The 24,754-nt window shown below is 35.4% G+C and overlaps 3 protein-coding genes across 3 annotated transcripts; all 3 read left to right on the top strand.

Annotated features, from left to right (window-relative positions):
- The first annotated feature begins 120 nt into the window (after window positions 1–120).
- LOC105954109 (uncharacterized) lies at window positions 121–2,128 on the top strand. The gene is made up of 3 exons (XM_088813572.1): window positions 121–295; window positions 432–1,851; window positions 1,947–2,128. The coding sequence occupies exon 2, from the start codon at window positions 606–608 to the stop codon at window positions 1,212–1,214; it is 609 nt and encodes a 202-aa protein (XP_088669698.1). The 5' UTR covers window positions 121–295; window positions 432–605; the 3' UTR covers window positions 1,215–1,851; window positions 1,947–2,128.
- A 1,046-nt stretch (window positions 2,129–3,174) lies between these two features.
- Window positions 3,175–4,390, top strand: LOC105954059 (non-specific lipid transfer protein GPI-anchored 16). The gene is made up of 4 exons (XM_012977729.2): window positions 3,175–3,578; window positions 3,692–3,718; window positions 3,853–3,951; window positions 4,030–4,390. Exons 1-4 carry the CDS (start codon window positions 3,224–3,226, stop codon window positions 4,236–4,238), a joined length of 690 nt encoding a protein of 229 aa, XP_012833183.2. The 5' UTR covers window positions 3,175–3,223; the 3' UTR covers window positions 4,239–4,390.
- Window positions 4,391–8,585: 4,195 nt separating this feature from the next.
- Window positions 8,586–11,224, top strand: LOC105954076 (vicilin Cor a 11.0101). The gene is made up of 5 exons (XM_012977746.2): window positions 8,586–9,431; window positions 9,516–9,691; window positions 9,784–9,864; window positions 9,963–10,229; window positions 10,531–11,224. The coding sequence occupies exons 1-5, from the start codon at window positions 8,636–8,638 to the stop codon at window positions 10,990–10,992; spliced, it is 1,782 nt and encodes a 593-aa protein (XP_012833200.2). The 5' UTR covers window positions 8,586–8,635; the 3' UTR covers window positions 10,993–11,224.
- The last annotated feature ends 13,530 nt before the right edge of the window (window positions 11,225–24,754 follow it).

Below are 24,754 nucleotides of genomic sequence, written 5' to 3' on the forward strand. Positions count from 1 at the left end.
GAATTATCTTTCTAACGTAATATGGAGGGCAAAATTGTCTTTTAAGTTTGCATTGGTACGTCGGTTAACGTTCCACACGATATGGCTAGGGCCAAGGTGGCAACGCTGCACGTCATTCCTATGGACGATATTTATATATAACTTTGTGCAGTTACCATTTTCCTCCTCTCTCTCTCTCTCTCTCTCTAAAAATCACACTTTCCTATGCGCACACAGTCACACACCTACACACACAGTCTATCCAAACACAGTATCTAAAGATCGAAGATTTCGCCGTCCTCGTTCGCAAAATCAGGTAATCCACCATTTGAATCTAGTTTCCCACTTCACATGGTGCTGCTTTTGTTTGCAGATTTGTGCTTTTTTTCTCCCGAAGATTCGATTTTCATTTCTCCGTTTTAATTTTTTTTTTTTTAATTTGATGTTTGTAGATCTGAGAAAACTGAAGAGTAAGGGGGTGGTTTGTTGTGAATACATACATACGGTTTGCTGAGGTTTTTTTTTTGGTGGTTGTGGCGGAGATCTAAGATCCTTGTTTTTGTTGAGTTGGAAAAAAAAAGTAGTGATAGAAACCGAGCTGAGTTGACTCACTGAGTTGATTCGAGATGGAGACTCTAGTTGTTGCTCATCATAGGAGCCACCACCGGTTTAATAACCCTGTCTGTGGTCCCACCAAATTTGATTCGTTTGATTCCTCTTCGCCGGAAAAATACACCGGAATTAGTTGCCGGGCGGCGTATCAGTCTGGAGCAGGTTTACTACCTACCCCATTAAAATCTTTCTCCACCCCTGTAGCTAAAAATGCCCTCTCTGCTCCTTTGTCGCCCAAAACCCCGTCTCCGTATTTTGTCGAAAATCAGAAAGGCTCGAAAGGAAGTGTTAAAATCGGAACTGCTCCAATCCCTATTAAGATGAATTTCGAGAACAAGGAGAGGGAGTACCGTTTCTCCGAGCGCTGGGCTGGACCCACTTACTCGAATTCCCCTCCGCCGAGTTCTTTGCCGTTGCCCAAATTTTCTATGCGGCCCAAAAGAACCGTTTCGCTCGACTTGCCTTCTATGGTGTCAGAAATTGATTTGCACCCGATTGCCAAATCTGCGCCCGCTTCACCGACAAGGTGGAACTGCCCTTCGCCTAATGACCTGTTTGATAATGCTGACTCCGCGACGAAGACCCTTCGTCGAATCCTCAATCTCGATATCTCCAGCGATTGAAGGGGTGGTGGGGGCTACATGTTTGGTGCTCCCTGTAGATAAGGAAGTTTTATATGCTTTGTTGGATGACTGTATGTATATAGCAAGTAATATTGGTCTATGGTTTAGCTTAGTTTCATTCTCGCGTACCCTTTACTCATTAGAGTCGTTTTTCTTCGAAACAAAGCTTGTATATTCTGTAGAAAGTAAAATCTTGTAGGTCCAATAGGATTTAGTTTTAACTCCCTACCCCAATCTTGCCTATTAGCCTCGATACTCGGTTATCATTCTGATTTATCCTCTCAAAAAATAGCCGAAGGTTTCCTGTAGTATTTGTCCGTTCACCACCTGTGCTCTCGTTGCTTTATCTTTTTTTTATTTTTTTTATTCCTTAGAAGTAGTAGCTGACTTCAATGTCTTTGCTACGCAAAGATGTGGTTTTTCCCTTGCCATATTTTCTGGTTTTTGAAAAAGAAATAATGGGAAGGGAAATAGGAATTAGACGATCCGCACGGTAGTGCTTTGGGGTTGTTCTGTTTTGTGCTATACCTTGTAAGCTTTTGTCCTACTCTCGCTCGAAATTGAGATGCACCGTTTCATCTTGTTCTGAAGTTCCGTTTGTCGTTGAAAAGTGTCGATCACACCAAGACAATTACAGGTAATTTATCCGAGTGTTGTTCTATTTTTACCCGATTCTCACATCACATGCATTGATGCTAACTAATAATTACATATTTTCTGTGGTTTTGACAGTGGCTGTACGAGTTGCTGATGGGAGAAGAGATTCTTCGAAAGGCCGTGTCAGTACCTGGTTGTATTAGTCAGTTTGTTATTCTGTTCTTATATATGTTAATTTTCCTTGGAGCATTATGCACCGTCTTATGTCTTTCGTTTGTGATAGCAGTGAACTATCTTTCGTTTGTGATAGCAGTGAACTATCTTTCGTTTGTGATAGTATTGAACTATCTTTGTCTGGTTTTGTTTTCTTTACAAGTGTTGTCGAACTTGTTTATATCGACTCTTTGATGAAATTATCAGTTATCTTTTTAATGGTGTTTGCTAATTTCATTTTCCATATTTGTTTTCTACTATTCTATCTGTGTTGTCGAACTTTGCCCTTGTTTAGTTTGGTTTAGTTCTACGTTGTTTTTAGTCACTGGAACTGTCAGAGTGTTGCTACTCGGAGAGACCTTTCGTCTAAATTATCTAATAATCGTATATTTTAAAAGTTTAAACCAAATAATATTATCAGGTTAATAGGTTGTCTTCCGAATTACATGCATGTTTGTTCTTAGATGTGTAAATTATCTACTGAAATTGGCTTTACATGCATGTTTGTTCTTAGATGTTAAATTATCTACTGAAATTGGCTTTCCATTTGAAGTTTGGAAAATGGTACGTAAAACAAATAGTTGACTAGTGATGGAAAGCGAGAGAAAACCCTCAGCTAGAACGTTTCAAAAACAGAAATCAGACGAAGCAAGACAAGAAACGAGGAACATATATATAGCAAGACAGCTGCATGACATCGTATTAAGTCGATCGATCATGAAATTTTTGATACAGTTGAGGGAAATTGAAAGATGCATAGTTAACCAGACATTTCTTGGTGGAATTAGAATAGAAAACACATAATAAATAAATACATCTGTTGTAATTTGTTGGCCAACTCTTTAAACCACTACTTGTATTTGTCAAAAATCTGCCTCAACTATTTGACCACGTTAGTGTTTTGCTATTGCTACCGATTTTCGTAGAACAAAACAATCTTCTTCCATTCCATGTCAAATTGGTAGATGGGAAACGATTCGATTTACCCATTTCCATAAGAAAATAAACTAAGAAAATAGTCAAAGTGGTTGAGCTTCAAAAACGCCAATTTCAAATCCACCAGCTTTTCCTCCCAAATTAAAAAAAAAAAAAAAAAAAAAAAAAAAAAACTAGTTTATAAGGTCCAACACACGTCCTCAACTTTAACTTCAACAATTTTGAACTTTTCGATTTTCCCAAAAACAACCAATCGAAAAGATATGACCATGGCTCATTCATATTGGAGTGCAACACTACTTGCACTAATCGTGCTAATTATATCTTCGGTGCTACTTTTCGGAGCAAAAGCACAACAGATAATAAGCACACCGTGCACGAGTTCAGTGATAACCACATTCACTCCTTGCTTAAACTACGTCACCGGAAGTAGTGGGACCGCTTCTTCCCCTACTAAAGACTGCTGCGATTCATTGAAATCTCTCATGACTAATAACATGGATTGCGTTTGTCTCATCGTCACTGGAAATGTGCCCTTCTCGTTACCTTTCCTCAATTCTAACTTGGCTATTTCACTCCCTCGAGTCTGCCAAAATTCCGTCCCGTTACGGTGTGAAGGTAAAAAGTAAAAGCAAATCCAATATTTTTTTTATTAATTGCCACATTAATTCGGTTGAGTCCCTTTTCTAACTAATGATTCATTTCTTTTTTTTCTCGTCTTTTTCTGGTAGCCTCTGGAATTCCCTTACCGGCTCCAGGTACGTTTGCATTAATCTTACATTTACCTACATTTGTCTCGTGAATATTTTTATAGTGTTCCAACATGTACGAAACTATTTTTAGAAATTTTAATGATATAAATGGCTAAAAGTTGATAAACGGCATTATTCAGGTCCCGTTTTGTTTGGGCCACCTCGACCTCCGTCTCCATCTCCAGCTCCATCTTTAACTCATGCTCTTGCTCCTTCTCCTCGTAGTTATAGTCCAAAAGGTACTACTTTCGATTCAGCACGTGCATTCAATTTGCTCGTTCAATATTTGTTTTTTTCTTTAATTCATTTTCCTTCAGCTTCTAAAGCTGTGGTGGTCGTGGCTGCTCCACCGCCGACCGGAAGTTTGGATATTGCACCGGCGGCTCCACCTGAGTTTCCGGTGGGGCCGAGTGAAAATCCGTGGATTAGACCGGTGGTCAACCCCAACTCCGCCTCAAGTTCGTCTTCGCCATCTCTTGTTGTTCTAATGTTTATAGGAGTTGTGGCTTTCAAGTTCTTATGGTGAAGTCTTTTGTTAAAGTTGAGAAATGTTGTGAGCTTCATATGAGGATACCTCATGTGTATTTAATATTACAAAATGTCTCTCCAAAATAAAATCTAATGTTTGGATAAACAAAACAAAGTTTGGTGATTGAATTAATTTCTTTGAAAACAAAATTTTGCGTAGTCTCCAAAATTACTTTAGTTTACTTCATTACGACCTCGATAATTTGATACTCGATTAATTAATAACCTCACATATATGTGTCAGCCTCGACTTGAGGACACCATGCTGAATCATTAATTCACTAAAATTTATAAGATAATAAATGGTTAAAAATTCTAATAGATCCATATTAATTAGGGGCTATTTGGTAAACCCATCATTGAATTTCATCTTCATAATAAATCCATTTTATTAATTAGTATTTGACATAAACCAATTTGACTTAAATTATCCGAAATGCCCATATCATACTCTTTCTCCAAAATAACTCCTCACAAATCTAACTTCATTTTAGTTTTTCTTTTTCTTTTTATTTTTTGTCAGAAACAATATGATTTTTTAATTTCAATTCTAAAACAAAATATTACTTTTATTTTATTTCAGTTTATTTTTTTCACAAGGTTTAAAAAATATGGTTTTTAATGCCTAGTTTTATTTTAATTTTTTTTTTCAATTTTTATTTCCCATCAGGGTTACGAAAATTAAAATTCACTATACACTCATCGGAGACTACTACAAATTCATCGAAAATCACTATAAGATTAACGTAATCCACTATTAACACAACTAAAAAATAACAAAAAATGCAAAGTCACTATTCATAAATCCACTATTCGGAAATTCACTATTTGAAATGTAAACCACTACAATGTCCAGGAAAAAGTGCAAGACTAGTACACTACCACCAACAAAGGCCGGCGAGGGTCAATACATCAATTTGAACAAGAAAAAAATTATTTAGCAAATGAAAACCAATTTCCAATAGCAAATCCTGTTGTCACACCATGGTTGGTGGGAAGCTTTTATAATTAATTCTTTCCAACATACAAATATGCAATGTATCATCACTATCGTTCCTTTTAATTATAATTATTGTTTCCTCGTTCATTTTTCGTTTCAACAGATTTATGCAATATAGCACCAATATGACTAATTTATGAAGCTTGTCATGGATAGTCCAGATGCCAAAATTTTATTAAAAAAAAAATTATCCAAGGTGCAATATTAAAAATAATAATATGTAATCATCTTGTACAAAACAATAATTTATATGAATGAATAATTTTTTTTAACAGTATCGTTATCAAATAAGGACTGCCCACAAACCCTAAATACATAGAAAGATGATTGAAACGACAAAAAAAATATTTTTTTCTACCACCGCATAGAGATTGCTCGGCGCCGGTGAAGAGAGAAGAGACAGACGCGGAGGCTGAACGAGAAGCGCTACAGTGATAGAAAAAATGGAAGAAAATCACATCTAAAGAGAAAAAAGAAATACACGTTTATTCATGTTGAAGGAGAGGTTTGTGGGTGTAATTGAGAACGTGATATTAAAGGAACATATATTACGTATAATTATATTCAACCCTAAGATATGTTATAATAAGGTAAGTGTATAATTGTGATATTTAATTAATTTGTATTAATAAAAGACGTATTGGATTTACTTAAAAAATACGAAATAAATTTAGACTCATTGTAATTGTAATTGTAATTGTGTGATGAGGAGATTTTGTCAAATTTTCCCTATTAATTAATAGGGAGATATGAGAACGTAACTATTTACTTAGTCTTCTTCTCTTATTAAACTTCTCTTCTTCTTTCTTCTATTATTCTCTCCTCACAAATTATACCCTATTAGTCAAAATTCACTCTACGCAATAGTGTATAACGAAAAGTCAAAGTCCTCGTGGGAGACGAATTCTACATGTGAGGGCAACGGTAAAGATAAAAGAGAGTGCGACAACGATAGGGAGAAAAGAGACAGGATGCAGCGATTGTTAAGGGAAAAAAAAACATCAGCGTGAGGGGAGACGTGGGAGGAAAAAGTTGGGGATGTGAAGAAATAGAAAATGAGAAAAAATAGGTATTTAATGGTTTGGATAAGGGTATTATATGACACTGTATTATTTATGATAATCAAAAAAATGTTTGGATTTATCTTAAAATTGAAAAAATATTTTGGGCTCATCTTAATTGTACATATCTAATGAGGAGTGTTTGTCAAATAATCCCTAATTAATAATTACTTAACATATAGTTTGTCAATCACCCGAAAATTAAAGTTCACCCTAAAACAATATCCTAAATTCACCACTCTTGAAATGATCATTGTTGCCATTAATTTCTTTATATTATTTTTTATTTAAAGTTTTTAATACGTATTCAACCACCGAGTGATGAAACCATGGCTTCACCACTGCTTGTTGGTGGGTCATAGCATGGGGTGTGAGCCGAGCTTGGCTGTTTTGTCGAGCTCGAGTTTGGCTGTTTTATCGAGCCCGAGCTTGCATCCATTTTGATGAACTCGAGTCTGAGACCATTTTGCGTATTTTCTTTATTAATATTATTATAAATTATATCATAAAAAATTGAAATAAAAAAATGGTATGTAATTTATTTTTTAATTATTTATATGAGTTTATTATTTATTTTATATTAATTATATTTAAAAAAAAATAAAAAAAATTAGTTTTTTTTAAAGCTCGTGAATCGGTTCGCAAGCTCACGAACAACTAAATATAAGCTCGGACTCGATTCGACACAAAAGCTCGAGCTCGAGCTCTATGCTGGCTCCACAACTGTGCCCGCATCTCAGTACTATATTATCGTCACAAGTATTAAATTAGAGTGATTAAATGATAAAATAAAATGTTATACTCCATCCGTTCCCTATTAAGTGTCGTTTTTAGCTTTGCACAAGGATTAAGAAGTGCAATAAATGTGTCTTGATTTTAGGTAAAATATATTAAAAAGACTAAAATAACCTTGATTATTTAATGATGTGATAAGAGAGAATTAATACTTACAGTTGAATTAATAAGGTTAAAACACGAAAAAATGCATTTAATGCAGTATTGGAAATCTAAAGTGACAGATAATATAGAACAATTTTTTTTTTAAAAAGAAACAGTTATTGTGAAACATAAGGAGTAATTTTTAGCATTGGAACTAGGAACTTTTGACAACTTGATATATGGAAGTCATTAACTGGGCTATTCTGTATCGTAGCTCGTCATCTATCCGTATTGCTTCACGTGATCACCACCTCTCCTTGCGTGCGATGTATCATATTTTTGTTTTTTTAATTTTTTTTTAACCGGAGTACAAAAACTTATACGATAGAGAGAAAATTGTAATTCATTTTTTGATCCGCTGATTTTTTTTTTTTTCTTTGAACAGTGTTTTTAAATTTTAATTTTGAAAGTTACGATTTTTGGTTAGTTTTTCAATTTTTGTTTTGGGAACGGAATTGAAATACATTTGATTTGATTATAAAATTACAATTATAATATTAATACCACTACTTATTTTATAATATAGGTGAATAAAAAAATGAAAAAGATTGAATTCCATGGATTCAGATTTTGTACTAATAAATTTTCTTCTCTCTTTTTATTTCCTATTTTCTAGTTTTGTAAATAAAAAAATTTCTAATTTTTTTTTCTCGAGGCAGCATTTAGCCTACCTAAATCCCAAAATTTAGTTGTAAAAAATCCTAAACTCGCCACTAAACATGTTCGTAAGTGTCCGACTCGTGAAGATGTCGGATGCGCAAATACATTAACAAGTTCAATGTCAAACTCAACATAGATTATAACGATACATGAACAAATAAATTACTTAGCTTGGAAAATTACAACCATCCCTCTGAGCCATGGTTAAATTACGAAAATTCTCTCTTATTTGGGTAATTACAACCATCCCTCAATTATGTATAATCTACAAAAAGAACTTTCAAGAGATAAATTTAGAGATGTTAAATCGATAAAATGGAACCCAATTACATAAATTTTATGTAAAAATATTTAAACAGAGGGTAGCTGTAATTAAAAAAATAAAATCGTAATTCGAACGTAGCTAGGTTCAAAATCTTGTAAATTCATATTCATGACACAAGCAATTTTGTCCTATTACTATTTTGTCGTATGTATAAAGCCGTACCATCTCCTCCGCAGAGACAATATATGCAGCTGGTGAACAAATATTGATACGCGGCGATAAGTACATCTGGTACGTAGACACGTAAGGTGGACACATGCTCTTCATGCATGGCTATTGCCTTGCATGCAAAACCCCTCCCATCTCTATCTCTTTCCCCGCTCACCTCTATAAATCAATTATCAATCCACCCACTAAATCATTCTACCTTTAATTTCATCAATCAAAATTAGAAAAAAGAAAAAGAAATAATGAGGTGTTTTTGTTTGTTGTTCTTTGCATTGTTACTTGCTTCTGCAACTATAGCTCTGGGCTACAAAGAAGACCCAGAGCTTAAGCAGTGCAAGCACCAATGCGAAGCCCAGAAGCAATTCGGCGAGGAGAAGATCCGCACGTGCATCCAGCAGTGCGAGGACTACGTCCGTGAGAAGCAGAGGCGAGAGCACGGCGGCGGATCCACCACCTTCTTCGAGGAGGAAGATGATGACCTGAACCGGAGAAGCCCGATAGAGCGCCTGCGCGAGTGCACCAAAGGATGCGACCGCAGCAAACAGAAGGAGCGCTGCCAAAGCCGCTGCCAGGAGACCTACGAGAAGGAGAAAGAGCGGTACGAAGGCGGCGGCAATCCAGTCGACCCAGAACAGGAGTACCAGGAGTGCCGCCAAGAGTGCCGCCGCCAGTCCAGAGAAGGCGGCAGCCGCCAGGAAAGGTGCGAGGAGCGGTGCCAGGAGCAGCGCCGAGAGAGGGAGAGGGAGCAGCCGGGGCGGCGAGAGGGCGGCGGCAACATGTACGAGGGGAGAGAAAGGGAGGAGGAGGAAGAGGAGCGGCGGCAGCAGAAACAGAATCCGTATGTTTTCGAAGAAAGACACTTCTTCACCGGAATGGAGACCCAACACGGCCGCCTCCGCATCCTTCCCAAATTCACCGACAGGTCGAAACTCCTCAAGGGTATCGAAAATTACCGTGTTGCCATTCTCGAAGCTGAGCCCCAAACTTTCATCGTGCCTAATCATTGGGATGCCGACACTCTAATCTTTGTTGCTAACGGTACGGTAATTAATATAATTCTAAACTAATTATATTTTAATATTGATAAAATATAATTATATGTATTTGGATCATGTGGTGCAGGAAGGGGAGCAGTGAGCTTAATGAGACAAGAAAGGAGGGAGAGCTTCAATATAAAACAAGGTGATATATTCAGAATCAATGCCGGAACGACGGCGTATTTGATCAACAGGGACTCTAACCAGAAATTAGTCCTTGCCAAGCTTCTACAGCCCGTCAACACTCCCGGCCAATTCGAGGTAATTACTAATTAATTAATATAATAATTAATCATTTTATTTATCCCGCATAAAATATATCTAACTGTTATTCTTTTAACTGAAAAATATAGGCATTCTTTGGCGCGGGAGGGGAGAATCCAGAGTCCTTCTACACTGCCTTCAGCAATGAAATACTTGAAGCTGCTTTCAATGTATGTAAAATCTCTATCATTTCTCTATTAGTGCTATTAATTAATTAATTAATTAATTATGGTGATTCAATTTAATTAATTACATGGGGTTTCTGCAGACAAGGAGGGATAGGCTGCAGAGGCTGTTCGGACAACAAAAGCAAGGTGTGATAATAAAAGCCTCGGAAGAGCAAGTTAGAGCAATGAGCCACCACGAAGAGGGCGGCATCTGGCCCTTTGGCGGCGAATCGAAAGGCACGTTCAATTTATACGACCAACGCCCGAGCCACAGCAACGAGTACGGCCAGCTCTTCGAGGTCGACTCCTCCCAGTTCAGGCAGCTTCGTGACCTCGATATCGCCGTCTCTCTAGCCAACATCACCCAGGTCAATTTAATTACATGCATCCATATATAAAACCCTGTTTCGTTTTGAATTCGAACTATGTTCTATATCTATATGTGTATATATACACTTAAACCTCCATAAATTAATACAAGCGGGACCAGCAAATTTTTATTAATTTAGCGAAATATTAAATTATGGAACTAATAATTTAATACGTTTACTATACTACGAGGAGTCGGGACTGGGACAAATTATCCCAAATTATTATTTAAGTGATATTATTAATTTATCGAGTTTCGACTGTGTGTTTGGTTTTAATAGTTGTTTGGTTCAAGTATAGGGTGCGATGATAGCTCCGTCTTACAACTCGAAGTCGACGAAGATCACGGTTGTGGTGGACGGAGAAGGCTACTTCGAAATGGCGTGCCCGCATATCTCTCAGTCACAGTCGCAGGGCGGCCGCCAACAAAGACAACAACAAGGCGCTGGGCAGAGAGGATACGAGAAGGTGAGCTCGAGGTTGAAGAGGGGGACGGTGGTGGTGGTGCCGGCGGGTCATCCTTTCGTGGCGGTGGCGTCGAACAACCAGAACCTGCAGCTGCTCTGCTTCGAAGTGAACGCGTACAACAACGAGAAGTTCACGCTTGCCGGAAGGAGGAATGTGATGAACCAGCTGGAGAGGGAGGCGAAGGAGCTGGCTTTCGGAATGCCGGCGAGAGAAGTTGATGAGATTTTCAGGAGCCAGAAAGAGGAGTTTTTCTTCAAGGGGCCACGTCAGCAGGGCGGCCGCTCCGATGAGTAAAGATCGGAAATAAAGATGTGGCTGGTTATGTGGATGAATCTGTGTAGTGTTTTTATGTAATGTAACTCTACGATAGTACAAGTTATCATGGAGATGTTTTGCGGATATGTAATTAACTACCTATGTAAAATGGGGAGCGGTCTTTTGCTAACATAAATAAGACTGATCTGCTTCCATGAGTACTTAATTTCATATGTATCAATAAATCTCATCCTCCATTTTTGTTTTTTTAGCTGAATTTTATGTGATGGTGTGATGGGGATATTCTTCAGCCTGGGGATGTGAGAGCCGACCTCGCGCCGACAGCTCGATGAGTTGAATTTACTTGGCTCGAGCTCGCATGATCTTCGGTGAGCTTGAGAGTTTTAAATAATAATAATAATAATAATAATTGTATTGCATAATCTATCAAATAAAATAAATAAATAACAAACTAGGGCTCGAGCTAGAGTTTTTGTCGGGTGAATTCGTCGGCTCAACTCGTTTACCAACCTCTATTTCATTCAAACCCCAATGGTAAATGTTATGTACCAGCTTACAAGTTTTAAGCTATAACTGAAAATGATCCATGTAATATTTGTATATTTATTATCTTTAATGAAATGTAGCACAATTACACATTTGAGATATTTTACAAAAAAAAAAAAAGTAAAAAGATAGTATTATTTGATTTCCTATGTATCCAATAAATTTGCACCTTCTCCTACGTGTTTTCTTGGCTGGATAATATTTGATTTAATTTGTGATGGATGGTGAACGGAAAACTAGATGTTACATCTGGTTATTTATATCGAATGAATTTGAATATCGAATGAATTTGAACGGTGGATTTATACATAATCACATAAACTCATGTGTATGTGTGTTTTGTGAATAGTTATTTAATTAAATCTATCTAATATAAATAATCAGGTGTAGCATATAATTCTAAATGTGTGACTATGAGGTTTGCCTTTGCGTCAGATTGCACATTAATTGATTTCTCAAATTTACACAATCAGCGCTGCGATTTTTGTTATAAGATTGCACATTGCGGTGTGATTACATAAATCATACATTCCAATATTTTTTCTACTTTCATACACATTGATTGTAAATTACTAAATTAGACTCATGTGTACACTGATTAGTGATTACTAAATGAAACGTTTTCTTTAAATAAGATTTATAATATACAATAGAGACCAAAAAAAAGAAGACGAAATGACGATCTTATTCTTAAAATGTTACAAATATGGAATTTAAAATCTATCTATGCAACATTGTTCAAAAGTTGTATTAAATATATCATATATGTATATTTATTATCTTTAAAAAATTCAGCATATAAGGATACATTTTGAGATGTTTTACCAAAAAATAAATAAAATTAAAAATCAAAGTTTTTTTTTTGTGTTTTGGTAAACTCATCACTAATCAACTTATTAATTGACTACTTAAATTGATTTTCATAACACCCCAAAAATTATCCATAAACTATAAAAAAAAAAAATAATAATAATTAAATTTTACTCGAAATTGAAGACTTTTGGTAACTAAATTTGGCAAACACAAATTATTAGTTGTAATATCATTTAGGGTTGAGAAAATCCATCACATAAAAATTGGATTACAATCGAAGCAATCTAACATATCTGAATTATAGTAAATCAATTTCACACATACTAAATACACACAGGGCCTACAATGTAGTATATATATATATCCACCACCTAGCTCTGTCACTCCCCTGTGTCTATTCTTCTGTTCACACATACACATAAACCATATATCAGTAATTAGGAACCTAGATTAGCCGAACATGCCGATGAAACGCAGACGTACCGGAAGTTCGTCGTCCGCAAGAAGCGCCACCGCTGTAGCCAGCCCAGCGATGGGCACGAAGGCTGATGCCGCCGGCGAGCCACCGCGGTCGAAGATTCTGACCATCGCTTATCCGACTCGTCTCCGAGATTCCGGTCATCTCAGAATTGGGTGGTTTCTGGAGCGGTGCCACTATTGCCGGAAGCCGATTGCGCAGAACTCTGAGGTTTTCATGTATAGGTATTTTTGTTCTAACAATTACGTACACTGCTAATTAATTCTTTTTTTTTTTTTTCCATTTTTATTATAGATTTTTTTTTTAATTATTCCTAATTTTCCAATAACCGTAAATTGGTACTGATTGTTGGCTTAAATAATGCAGCAACCTGTGCGCCTTCTGCACTTCTGATTGCCGTGACCGTCAGATTGCAATTGACCGTTTGGAAAAAGTTGATGCGATTTTCACTTCTAATTAAAAATTAAATAGTACTAATCACTATATATAGATGTCATAGGTGATAGGCTGTTAATTCTTTTGGGGTAATTTGCATCCACCTCCCATGAACTTTGGTTTTTGGCAACACACCTCAAACGTTTGATCTTTTGGCATACACATCCACTCCATCAATTTTCCCGTTAATGAACCGTTAATCTTGGTTAGAAAATACATATTTACCTCCAAATTTTGATTTTTTGGGCAACCATACCCCCTCATCCATTTATTCTCTACTTCATCACTACTCATTTCTTAATATTCTTTACACTACAAGAAAACAGGGCTTCACCGACAGAAATTCAGCGACTGAATATTTTGTCGTACTTTATTGACGGATTAAAACTCACATTTTTCCTCATAAATATAAATATATGTTACATGATTATTGTACAAATTTAAATGGTCTATAAACACGTCAAATTTTACATTATAAATAAAAATATAAGTATTTGTTTTTTGTAAAATATGATTCTACAGATGAACGCAAAACATACTTCGAGAAGATCATTAAACAAATGTTTGGACAAAAAAATAACCAAGTAAAAGGATCAGACTTTTCTGATCATTTCCACACCCAAAAAAAAAAAAAAGTTTCCAAAATCTCAACCGTACAGAGTTGATTGTAGAAAAATATAGAATAAACTCTAACTACTGCCCGTTTTCAAAGAGCATATGTAGCTACAAACATGTAATATCTTGAGGCAGCCTCCACGCTCTATTACAATATCGAAATCTGTAAAACTGAGATTTAATCAAATTTTAGTCAATTATATCATACAAGTGTATAATTAATATAAGATCACACATACCATTAGATAGGCTAGACCTCATTCCATGTTGCCTTCATTAGTTTGACGGCAATGTTCCTGAATTAAAGACCATTTTTTTTTTGATAAACTTCTATTTTTTCGGAGTGACAAATAATTATAAAAACAATATCATTTATTGTATTACAGCAACTTAGCACAAGTATAATAATCTCATTAAAGAAGAAACTATTCAGTCACATTTCTTACCAATAAATTAACAAGTTAAATTCTTTTTAGCATCTCATGAGCAAATATGTAGACTTGTAGCTACCACTGATCTCTTCTTCTTATTCCTATCACCATTATCAGGCCTTTGAGAGAAGCTTCTCGAATTGTGTCTCACACCATTGCACTTTCTACAGTGTATTAACTATAGTCTTAGCCTTTTTAGCAGCTTCACCAGGTTCTCTTCTTCTATTCATTTTTTTATATTGATGTGTTGGAGGAAGTATCGGTGGATGTCTACTTCATTCTAATATTTCTCACTTGCCAGAATATGTCCTCAAATATTCAGCTTTTGTTGAATAAGGATCAACAAACATACGTGGGTCAACTTGCTTGTTATATATGCAAGTCATTGCATGTATTTTTCATTCAACTTTATCAGATAAGTTATGTTTTCATCATCAATTTCGTATACATCGCCATTCGAAACTCCGTGAATATGTCTACCTTTTCTTCTGGACTTCTCTAGCAGCTCTCTAACCGTAGGAGAAATGTCGTGTGTCCATCCTTGTGCTTTTTGAAATCTTCTATAAAACCTTCTCATAATATTTCTTCTCATGAATTCCAGAAGATTAAATTGGTAACTGTCTACTTGTATCGAGCCACCTATTGAATGATTCAGTTATGACCGTTTTTCACATGCTTATCAAAAGTGTGTACAAACCAATGCTTAGGGTCATCTTTCACTAGCCATTCTCATGCACTTTAATCCATAGAAGAAATACACACACATATATAAACCACAAATACACCACAAATACTTTAGGTGGTCCAAAAGGTATCCCAAAAACAACCATCTCTAACCTCTGGTATAATTCTAAAATATGTTATGCTTCCAAAGGAATTTCTTACAACATGCATTAATTCTATTAATACAAGCGACTGGTATTTTAAAAATATTCATAGTATACAAACGCATAGCATTTAGAACATGTTTGATAAGAGTATACCTACCAGCATATGAAAGAAACTTGTTATACCAATTCTGAACTTCAGACTACTGTATTTTGCGAAATGCTAGTTATACTTATATGTAAAAGGAGTAACCACTGATTTAGGTATTTTTGTGTAGCTCTAGGGGTAGTCTAGGTATTTAAAAAATATTTAAATACCAAATACAAATATCAAACAATTTATCACTATTTTTAAATATTTATCTAATATAGAAATCTCATTTTTGTTGTTTTTTTTTTAATGTGAATTGGTAGTGTTAGCCGAAAGGTTACTTTCGAATGTGATGATTTACAAACAATTGATTTGATCTAATAGTCTTTCTTTGAGTCATATTTTTATTAGACAAATTTATCAAGGCGAAATTAATCAAGACCGGAGTGACATAATCCATAAGAGGCCTAGTGTCCTTGAACTATCCCGAGAACGAGATCCGAACGATCCTCCATACGGCTTTCTAGTCTTGGTCCAAATTCTTCTTTCTTGGATCAAAGTATAAGCCCAATTTATTTGGTCTTTATTTTCGAAAATTAGCCCTTTATAAAATGATAATTTATTTTCGAAAATAATTCTTTTTATTTGAAAATTATTTCAAAAGGATCAGCTAAGATTTGAAAGAAAATATCCATGAGATTTTGGAAGCTAAAGGTTTTTCGAAATTCAAGATCTTCTATCTTTGGAAAATGGTTTAATATTCAAAATTATTTGAATTGTTTGAAAAACGTTTTTCCATTGATTTAAACTGATTGAGAATCATATTTTCGGACTTGGAAAGATTTTAAATCAATCCTCAATCAAGATTCAAAATATATAAGCTGTCCGGAAGTTAGCCCGGAAGTTGCTGAACCTGGCTGGAAGATGTTTTGCTGAAAATCGTTTTTGAAGGAAGAACACTCCTTTTGAGTTTCAAAATTCAAATGCTTACCATATTCAAGTGATTTAATTGATCTCAATCAGCTGGAGATCAATCTCACTCATCATCTAATCAATCAAGAGATTAAAGATTGATTATTTCCTTTCTAGAGATGAAGAGCTTCACCTATAAATAGTGGACCATTCATTCAAGCTTATTCATTCCAAGCCAATTTCGAAAAGAGCTTATAGAGAGTCATTTATTTATTAGGAAATTCGAAATTCTCCTCTAGCTTATCACTTGTTTCATTATATATATTGAGAGGGATTTTGTAAAGCTCTTAGAGAGCATTTCTTTGTTGTGAGGTTTTTGTTGAGTGCGAAAGAGTTAGTCTCTTGTAAGCACGTATTGATAAAGTGCGAAAGAGTGAGTCTCTTGTAAGCACGTCGTTGGTGCAAAAGTCGTTAGAGTCTTGTAAGCACATCTTTTTCGTGTGGAGGATCCAAGGATCTTGGAGGCACGTGGAATAAAAGTTCGAGGGCCTAGAAGAGTGGAGTAGGGGAATTTCTCCGAACCACTATAAATTTGGTGTCATTTACTTACGCACTTTATTTTATCGTATTCAAATTTCCGCACTCATATATAGTCTATTGCTAAAACTTTATTCAGAATTAATTTGGAAGTTTGCAAAATATTTATTATCAAAGAAAAATATATTTTTCTAAAAATAATTTAATTCTGCAAAAATATTAAGAAGTTTTGAAAAGCCTAATTCACCCCCCTCTTAGGCATATTTATTCTCTCAGGTAGTTTGATACCCGTTCACCCCACCAGATAAAATGTCAAATTATAATCTCTTTTTACTACCTTCTTTGGAGTCTTTAATAACTACATGCACCACTTTGTTTCATTTATTTATTTTCATTTTTTCTTCTAACTTTTATTACTTTCATATATTTTTCTACTCAGCCATCATGGATTTATGCGGCAGCGACGCTTCATATGAGACTTTGTGATAAGGAAGAATCGAAGATTCTCCATAATTTTAGAGAAAATCAATTTGGATCATTAATATCCCATTGATTTAGTTGTAGATATACATAAATATATTTTTTCCTATATTTTGTAGAATATCACTCTTCTGTAATTAATTTTATATATTGAAATCATCTCCCCATTTACTGGTAAGGAGATTTCCAACCACTTCTTATTGTATCTCTTAAACACTTTTATGGTATCACTGTCAAAGTTTTTTCTTTGACATCACCATGGCTGCTTCACCTTCATCATCTCCCACTCTTCCGCTTAATACAATGGTTCATATGTTAACCATAAAGCTGACTTCCTCCATTTATTTATTGTGAAAAAATCAGTTTGGCCCTCTTTTAACTAGTCAAGATTTGTTTGGTTTTTTGGATGGTACCGTTGCAGCTCCCTCGCCAACAACTACTGCGTCTGACGGCACTATAACAACCAATCCGGTATATACTTTTTGGTTACACACTGATCAGATGATACTCAGTTTACTCTACTCTTCCCTTACAGAAGAGTCTATGAGTGAGGTATTGGGTTTAAGTTACTCCCGTGGACTTGGCGTGCTCTTTCTCTAAACGATCAAAGACCCGTGAATTGCAACTCAAGGACGAACTCCAATTGATGCAACGCGGCTCTCAGTCCATTGCTCAGTTTTCCCGCACATTCAAAGGTCTTTGTGATCAATTGGCTTCCATTGGACGTCCCATTGATGACACCGACAAAGTCCACTGGTTTCTATGAGCATTACGATCTGACTACAAGATCTTTTCAACCACTATGATGTCATTGCACCCGATTACCTCTTTTGCTGAGATTGTTCCAAGAGCTTTGAGTCATGAAATTTTCGAAAGATCTATTTCTCACTCGGCTTCCAATTCTTCTTATTTTGTGCAGCAGGTTCCGAAAATGGGAGGAGCGAAACGAGGAAAACCTCGCAATTTCTCTTTCTCGACAAACGGTGTTAATCCAAAGTCGTCCACTTGTCCGATTCACTGTCAGTTGTGTGACAAAGATGGACATACAGCTAAACGTTGTTGGACATTCTTGAAAACTAAGAAGAAACAATCGGCTAATCTTGTTGAAGCCTTTTCTGCATGTTCACGTTAAGATATAAATGACTCTGAATGGTTCCTAGACTCGGGCGCAACATCTCATATGACAAGTCACGTTGACGGTTTGGATCAATCAGCTACCTACTCCGGTAATGAATGTGTTACGGTTGGAAATGGTCGGTCTTTAGCTATCTCTCATACCGGTTCGATTTCATCTCTTGTTCCGTCTAGTCCCCTTCTCATATCTAACATCTTAGTTGTTCCTGTATTAAGAAAAATCTTATTTCCATCAGTCAACTTACTAAAGAAAATAATTGTTTTGTTATTTTTTCTTCCTCTAGTTTTACCATATAGGATTGGGTCACAAGAACGGTACTTGGAGTCGGAAGATGTGAAAATGGTTTCTGTATTTTGGAACAACGACATCATAATTTTTTTGTCCACCACAACTTCTTCACCACAAGCTTCTATTCATTTGTGACATGCTCGTTTAGGTCATCCCAATTATCGCATTGTTGCATCCCTTTCTAGATTAGGATCTATTTCTTGCAGTAATAAACTCGTGAGTCATATTCCAACGTTTGTGTTGGCTGTAGACTTGGGAAAAGCCATTGTTTACCCTTTTCTCTTAATGATGAACGTTGTGCCATGTCTTTTGATCGTTTACATTGCGACTTATGGGGTCCTTCGCCTGTTCTTTCTTTTACTGGATATAGATATTATGCGGTCTTTATTGATGATTGTACCAAATTTAATTGGATATTCCCACTAAAATAAAAATCTGAATTTTTTGAAACTTTCGTTCGCTTACAAAAATATATTGAAACACAATTTTCCACCAAAATTAAATCCTTTCAGTGTGATGGTGGAACCGAGTTTACAAATAATAAATTTTGATCTCATTTGCACTCTTGTGGTATTGTGCTTCGTTTGTCTTGCCCTTATACTCCTAGTCAAAATGGTATTGTAGAACGCAAACACCGTCATGTGACCGAAACTGGCCTAACCCTTATGTTTTATGCCAATGTACCGCTCTCTCTATGGGTTGAAGCTTTCTACACTGCCGTTTTTCTCATTAACTGACTTCCATCACCGTCTTATGATGGCAAAACTCCTTACGAGCTCCTATTTGGTAAGTCACCAGATTTCTCTATGTTGCGCACCTTTGATTGTCTTTGTGTTCCTTATTTGCGTGAGTACTCACCCAAAATTATCTCCGAAATCCACTCCTTGTGTTTTCCTAGGTTTTAGTACTCTTCATAAAGGGTATATGTGTCTAGATCGCAAAACCAAGTCGTGTTTATATTTCTCGAATATGAGCTATTTTATGAGCATAAGTTCCCTTATCACAGTGACTCTATGCATGACCTGCAGACTGATATTGATTACACTCAATTTTCATAATGTCATGATTGCGTCTCTAATTCTTCTAATGTTGATTATTCCCCTTCAATTTCCATTTCACCATGTTTTCCTTGTAGTGATTCTCTGCAGCCTATATCGTCGAATAGTACCCCAAATTCAGATACTTCTACTCATGTAGAAAATTTATCGAATTTAGCAGCCGCTTCACCGCCTATTCCTCCGCCTCCTCATGTGACCACTTCCAGCCATCCAATGATTACTAGAGGTAAACCTGGTATATTCAAACCACGGCTATATCATGCTATGAATGTTGTGTCTTCGTCTCAGGTTTTTCAAGCTCTTCTTTCTCTCAAAGACTCCAGGGATTTTAAATCAGCAGCAAAACACCATGAATGGCTCTCGGCTATGGATGATGAAATTCAAGCTTTGAAGAACAATCATACATGGATTCTTGTCCATCGTCTACAAAATCATAATGTCGTTGGATTTTCAAAACCAAACTCCACTCAGATGGGTCTATTAAGCGCCACAAGGCCCGTTTGGTCGCTCAGGGGTTTTCTCAGATTCACGGTCTTGATTTTGGAGATACTTTTAGCCCTTTTGTGCCACCTGCCACTGTTCGACTTATTTTATCGTTGGCCATTACGCTTGGATGGAGTTTACACCAGGTAGATGTTAAAAATGCATTTCTTCATGGTTTTTTGAATGAAGAAGTGTATATGGAACAACCTCCGGGATACATCGATCCACAATTCCCTCAGCATGTTTGTCGCCTGAAGCGAGCTCTTTATGGTTTGAAACAAGCTCATCGAGCTTGGTTTCATCGGTTCAGCTCCTTTATGATTACCCTTGGTTTTATGTCGAGTCAGATTCCTCATTGTTTGGTTACCTCTCCTCACTTGGAATGATTTATCTCCTTCATTATGTCGACGATATGGTTATTACTGGCAGTAATCCTTCCCTGGTTCAAAACCTCATTTCTCGGCTCTTCAAGGAATTCTCAATGAAGGATTTGGGTGATCTTCATTATTTTCTCGGTGTTGAAGTTCAATCTTATGACAAAGGTTTATTTCTAAGTCAAACAAAGTATGCTCTTGATCTCTTACAACGTGCTTCGATGATTGATGCAAAGCCTATCTCTACACGCTTTGTTGTCGGTGCACATCTCTCTGTCGAAGGACAATTATTTCCTAATCCTACATTGTTTCGCTCTCTTGCCGGTGCTCTTCAATACTTGACCATTATCAGGCATGATCTCTCCTTTAGTATGAATTCCATTTGTCAATTCATGCATTCGCCTACCGAGGACCACTTTCGTGCTCTTAAACGTATCTTACGCTATGTTAAAGGCACTACCCATAATGGACTTCAACTTCATAAACAATCCACTCGAGAGCTTCTTGCCTACTCTGATGCGGATTGGGCTGGATGTCCCAATACACGGCGATCAACGACGAGCTATGCTATCTTTTTTGGTGCCAATCTAATATCTTGGTCTTCTAAGAAACAAAATACTGTCTCTCGTTCAAGTGCCGAAGCTAAATATCGTTCATTGGTTGTTGTCGCTGCCGATATTGTTTGGGTTACTCAATTGCTTCGGGATCTTCGTGTTACACTCGCAGCCCCACCTAAACTTCTTTGTGACAATCAAAGTGCGATCTTTATGGCAGTCAATCCAATTACTCGACCTCGATTGAAACATATTGCTATCGATTATCACTTTGTACGGGAACTTGTTGCTAGTGGCACTCGGAAAATTAACTTCGTTCCCTCACATTTGCAACTTGCTGACTCCTTCACCAAAGGCGTCTCCAAGCCGCAATTCATTCTCTTTCGCGGCAAGCTCAGCGTTCTACCTTCAGCCACGCTCACCTTGCAGGGGGTGATAAGGAAGAATCGAAAATTCTCCATTATTCTAGAGAAAATCAATTTGGATCATTAATATCCCATTGATTTAGTTGTAGATATACGTAAATATATTTTTTCCTATTTTGTAGAATATCACTCTTTTGTAATTAATTTTATATATTGAAATCATCTCCCCATTTACTAGTAAGGATATTTTCACCCACTTCTTATTGTATCTCTTAAACACTTTTACTTTGAATGCTACCGGTGACAATTCGTAGGATATACCGAGGTTTTGTTCATACAGGAATCCTAGAAAGTAGCATCCATGTTCAAATAAACTTAATTTAATTTAATAATTCCAAATAAATATTAGGTTCGACGAGTAATATGTGTTGTAAACTAAAGCTAGAGCTTATGTTCCATTAGAACCAACAATATTCTAGAAACTTAATTCTAGCTAAATTTCGCTGAGAAAAATATTTAGATACCATTATGGATAGTTCTAATAGAGAAACTATAGCCATTAGACTAAGATAATTGGGACTATTAGCCATAACCCCCTCTAGTGTTTTTTTAATAAGGGGGGATCCAGCCATATTTTCAATATTAGTGGAAAACCCACTATTTTAATGGTTCCCGAAAATAGCCTTCTAGAAGACACACATAAAATTCAGAAATTTGATATCCCTACAATCGCAAACTCTAATTTTTTTAATATATAATTTAAATAAATTTAATTTTTCGGTTTTTTTTTATTATTTTAATAAAAAACTAACAATAATAGCTTTAAAAAATATTTTTCTTTTAATTTTTTAACTAAAAATAATTTTTATTTTATTTTATTTTTTTAATTTCCCTTTTTTTGTTCGGAATCAACTATAAAGATTCTGAAACCAACTATAATATTTCTGAAATCGACTATAATTTCAATTTTTTTATTTCATTTTTCTTAATTTTAATTTTCAGTTATTTTTGGCATTTTTTCAAGAAAAACAACTATTTTTTTGCCATTTTTTAATAAAAAACAACTATAAATTGTAAAACAACTATTACAAAACAACTATTTTTTTACCATTTTTTAATAAAAAACAACTATAAATTGTAAAACAACTATTACAAAATAACTATTTTTTTCAACTGTTCGTTTTTTTCGCCATAATCAACTATTAGAAAACTATAAAACAACTATATAAAACACGGTGATTTACAAATAACAAATTTACAAAAAATAAAAACAACTACAAATGAACGAAATCAGCTATAAAAGAAATGGTAAACAACTATAAATTGTGTAAATCAACACAAAAAATCGAAAACAATTATAAAACTATTGAAAGCTACTGTACATTTCTCGACAATAATTTCAAAACAATAAAAATAGCAAAACCCGAAATCAACTACAAAGTAACGGAAACAAGTATAAACAAAATTGAAAAACATCATAGCAAAAATGATATAAAGAAAATCACAATAAACAAAAATAAAATATAAACTTTTTGCTTGAATTAAACGGCACCAGATCTGAACTTGGTTTTGGGGGGTAAATTACTTTATTGCGGAGAGAAGTGGAGGCAGATGAGAGGGCGGCAATGGAGAGGGGAAGAATCTTAGCGAGCAAGTCCTGGAGTTTTGAGTCTTCGCATAGTGCCAATCGGGTGAGCATTCTGTCGAAAAGCTCCTCTCTATCTTCATCGGACTTCCCTGAGAGCATCGACGACCAGTAGCTGCCGCAACAACGGTTGCAGGGTCTTTCCTCGTCATTGTCGAGATGTGTCGTCGCCTTCGTCGCCGCCTTCATCGTCGCCTCCATCGCCATGAATTTCCAGTCCCAGAAAAGAAGAGAAAAAAATGAAAGAATAATAGAACGGCGGTTGAATATAAATTTTGAGGCTAGGGTTTGTGATTATAACATCTGACAATTACGGGGTAATATAGGTATAACATTTGATAATTATATTAATATTAATTTAAATAAATCATGAAGGGGGGTCTCACTAATATTGAAAAAGGGTGTAGATCCATCCTAATATATCCTAATGTGGTGGGGGGTTTTCACTAATTATCCCAAGATAATTTCAATCGTTTGATTAGGAAGGAAACTGGCTATAAATAGGAGTCAGGGCCAGCCCTACGTTTCAGGGACCCTAGACAAAATACGTAATGTGACCCTTAAATATATATATTTTTTTATATGTATTTCATTTATTTTTATAGATGTAAACATATTATTTCAACTTTTCACACTCTTTTCTAATCGACTTATTTTTATATAAAAATGGACAAGTCATTTGATTTTTTTTGTGACATAACATAAATATGTTGTAACTTTGAAAAACTTAATTTCCCTCTAATACTCCCTTGTGAATATTTTGGTTACAATCAGTTAATGGAGACAAAAGTTAGAATATTAGCATTTCTAGCTTAATAATGAAGATATTTGAGTTCCGAAATTTTTATAGTAGCACATATATATATTAAACCTTACTTATCATACCAATTTTTTACAGTCACACAACCATATATTAAATCCTAAAAAACTCTTACATTAAGAAACCCTTAAGGATTTGCATGGCGCCTACGCCGGTAGACAAAAACAATTCAACGCCGAAGAAGATTGACATTGACCATCAATCAGCGAAGGCGGAATTCTTTTTCTTCAAAAATTAAAAAATAAAAAAAAGATCAAAATCAAATTTGTCGTCTAAATTACTATGTCCTTGCTCCAACTTACTACCCCGGAACCAGTTGAGCTATACCCATGCTGGCAAATTTATTTATTTATTTATTTATTTAATTTTTTCTGGTCAAATTCTTTATAGTGGATTACGTTTATTTAATAGTGGATTTGCTCTTATTTAAATGTGGATTTACGTTTCTTTAATAGTGGTTTACGTCAATTGCGTTGCATATTACTTTTTTCATAATGGATTATGTTAATGATATAGTGGACTCAGATAAGTTTGTAATGGATTATGTTAATTTTATATTTGGATTACGTTAATTTTATAGTGGATTCCGATAAATTTATGGTGGACTTTGATAAATATATAGCGGATCTCGATAAATATATTGTGAGTTTTGATAAATGTCTTCTTTTTCTTTGTTATAGGTTCTTGAGCAAGCGGAGCCATGGCACCAAGGTTTACTAGATTAGGTGATGCTCCAATGATTCTACTATTGTCATTAGTGGCGATATTTGTTGATGCCTTCTAAAAAAAAAAAAAAAGAACAATAGTAGTAGTTTTGTTAATTTAATAGTGTATTGCGTTAATTTAATACTGTATTCGTTGATTTTGTAGTGAATTATTTTAATTATATAGCA

The sequence above is a fragment of the Erythranthe guttata genome, chromosome 14, assembly GCF_056151865.1.
Source record: "Erythranthe guttata isolate IM_541 chromosome 14, IM_541, whole genome shotgun sequence".
Taxonomy (NCBI): domain Eukaryota; kingdom Viridiplantae; phylum Streptophyta; class Magnoliopsida; order Lamiales; family Phrymaceae; genus Erythranthe; species Erythranthe guttata.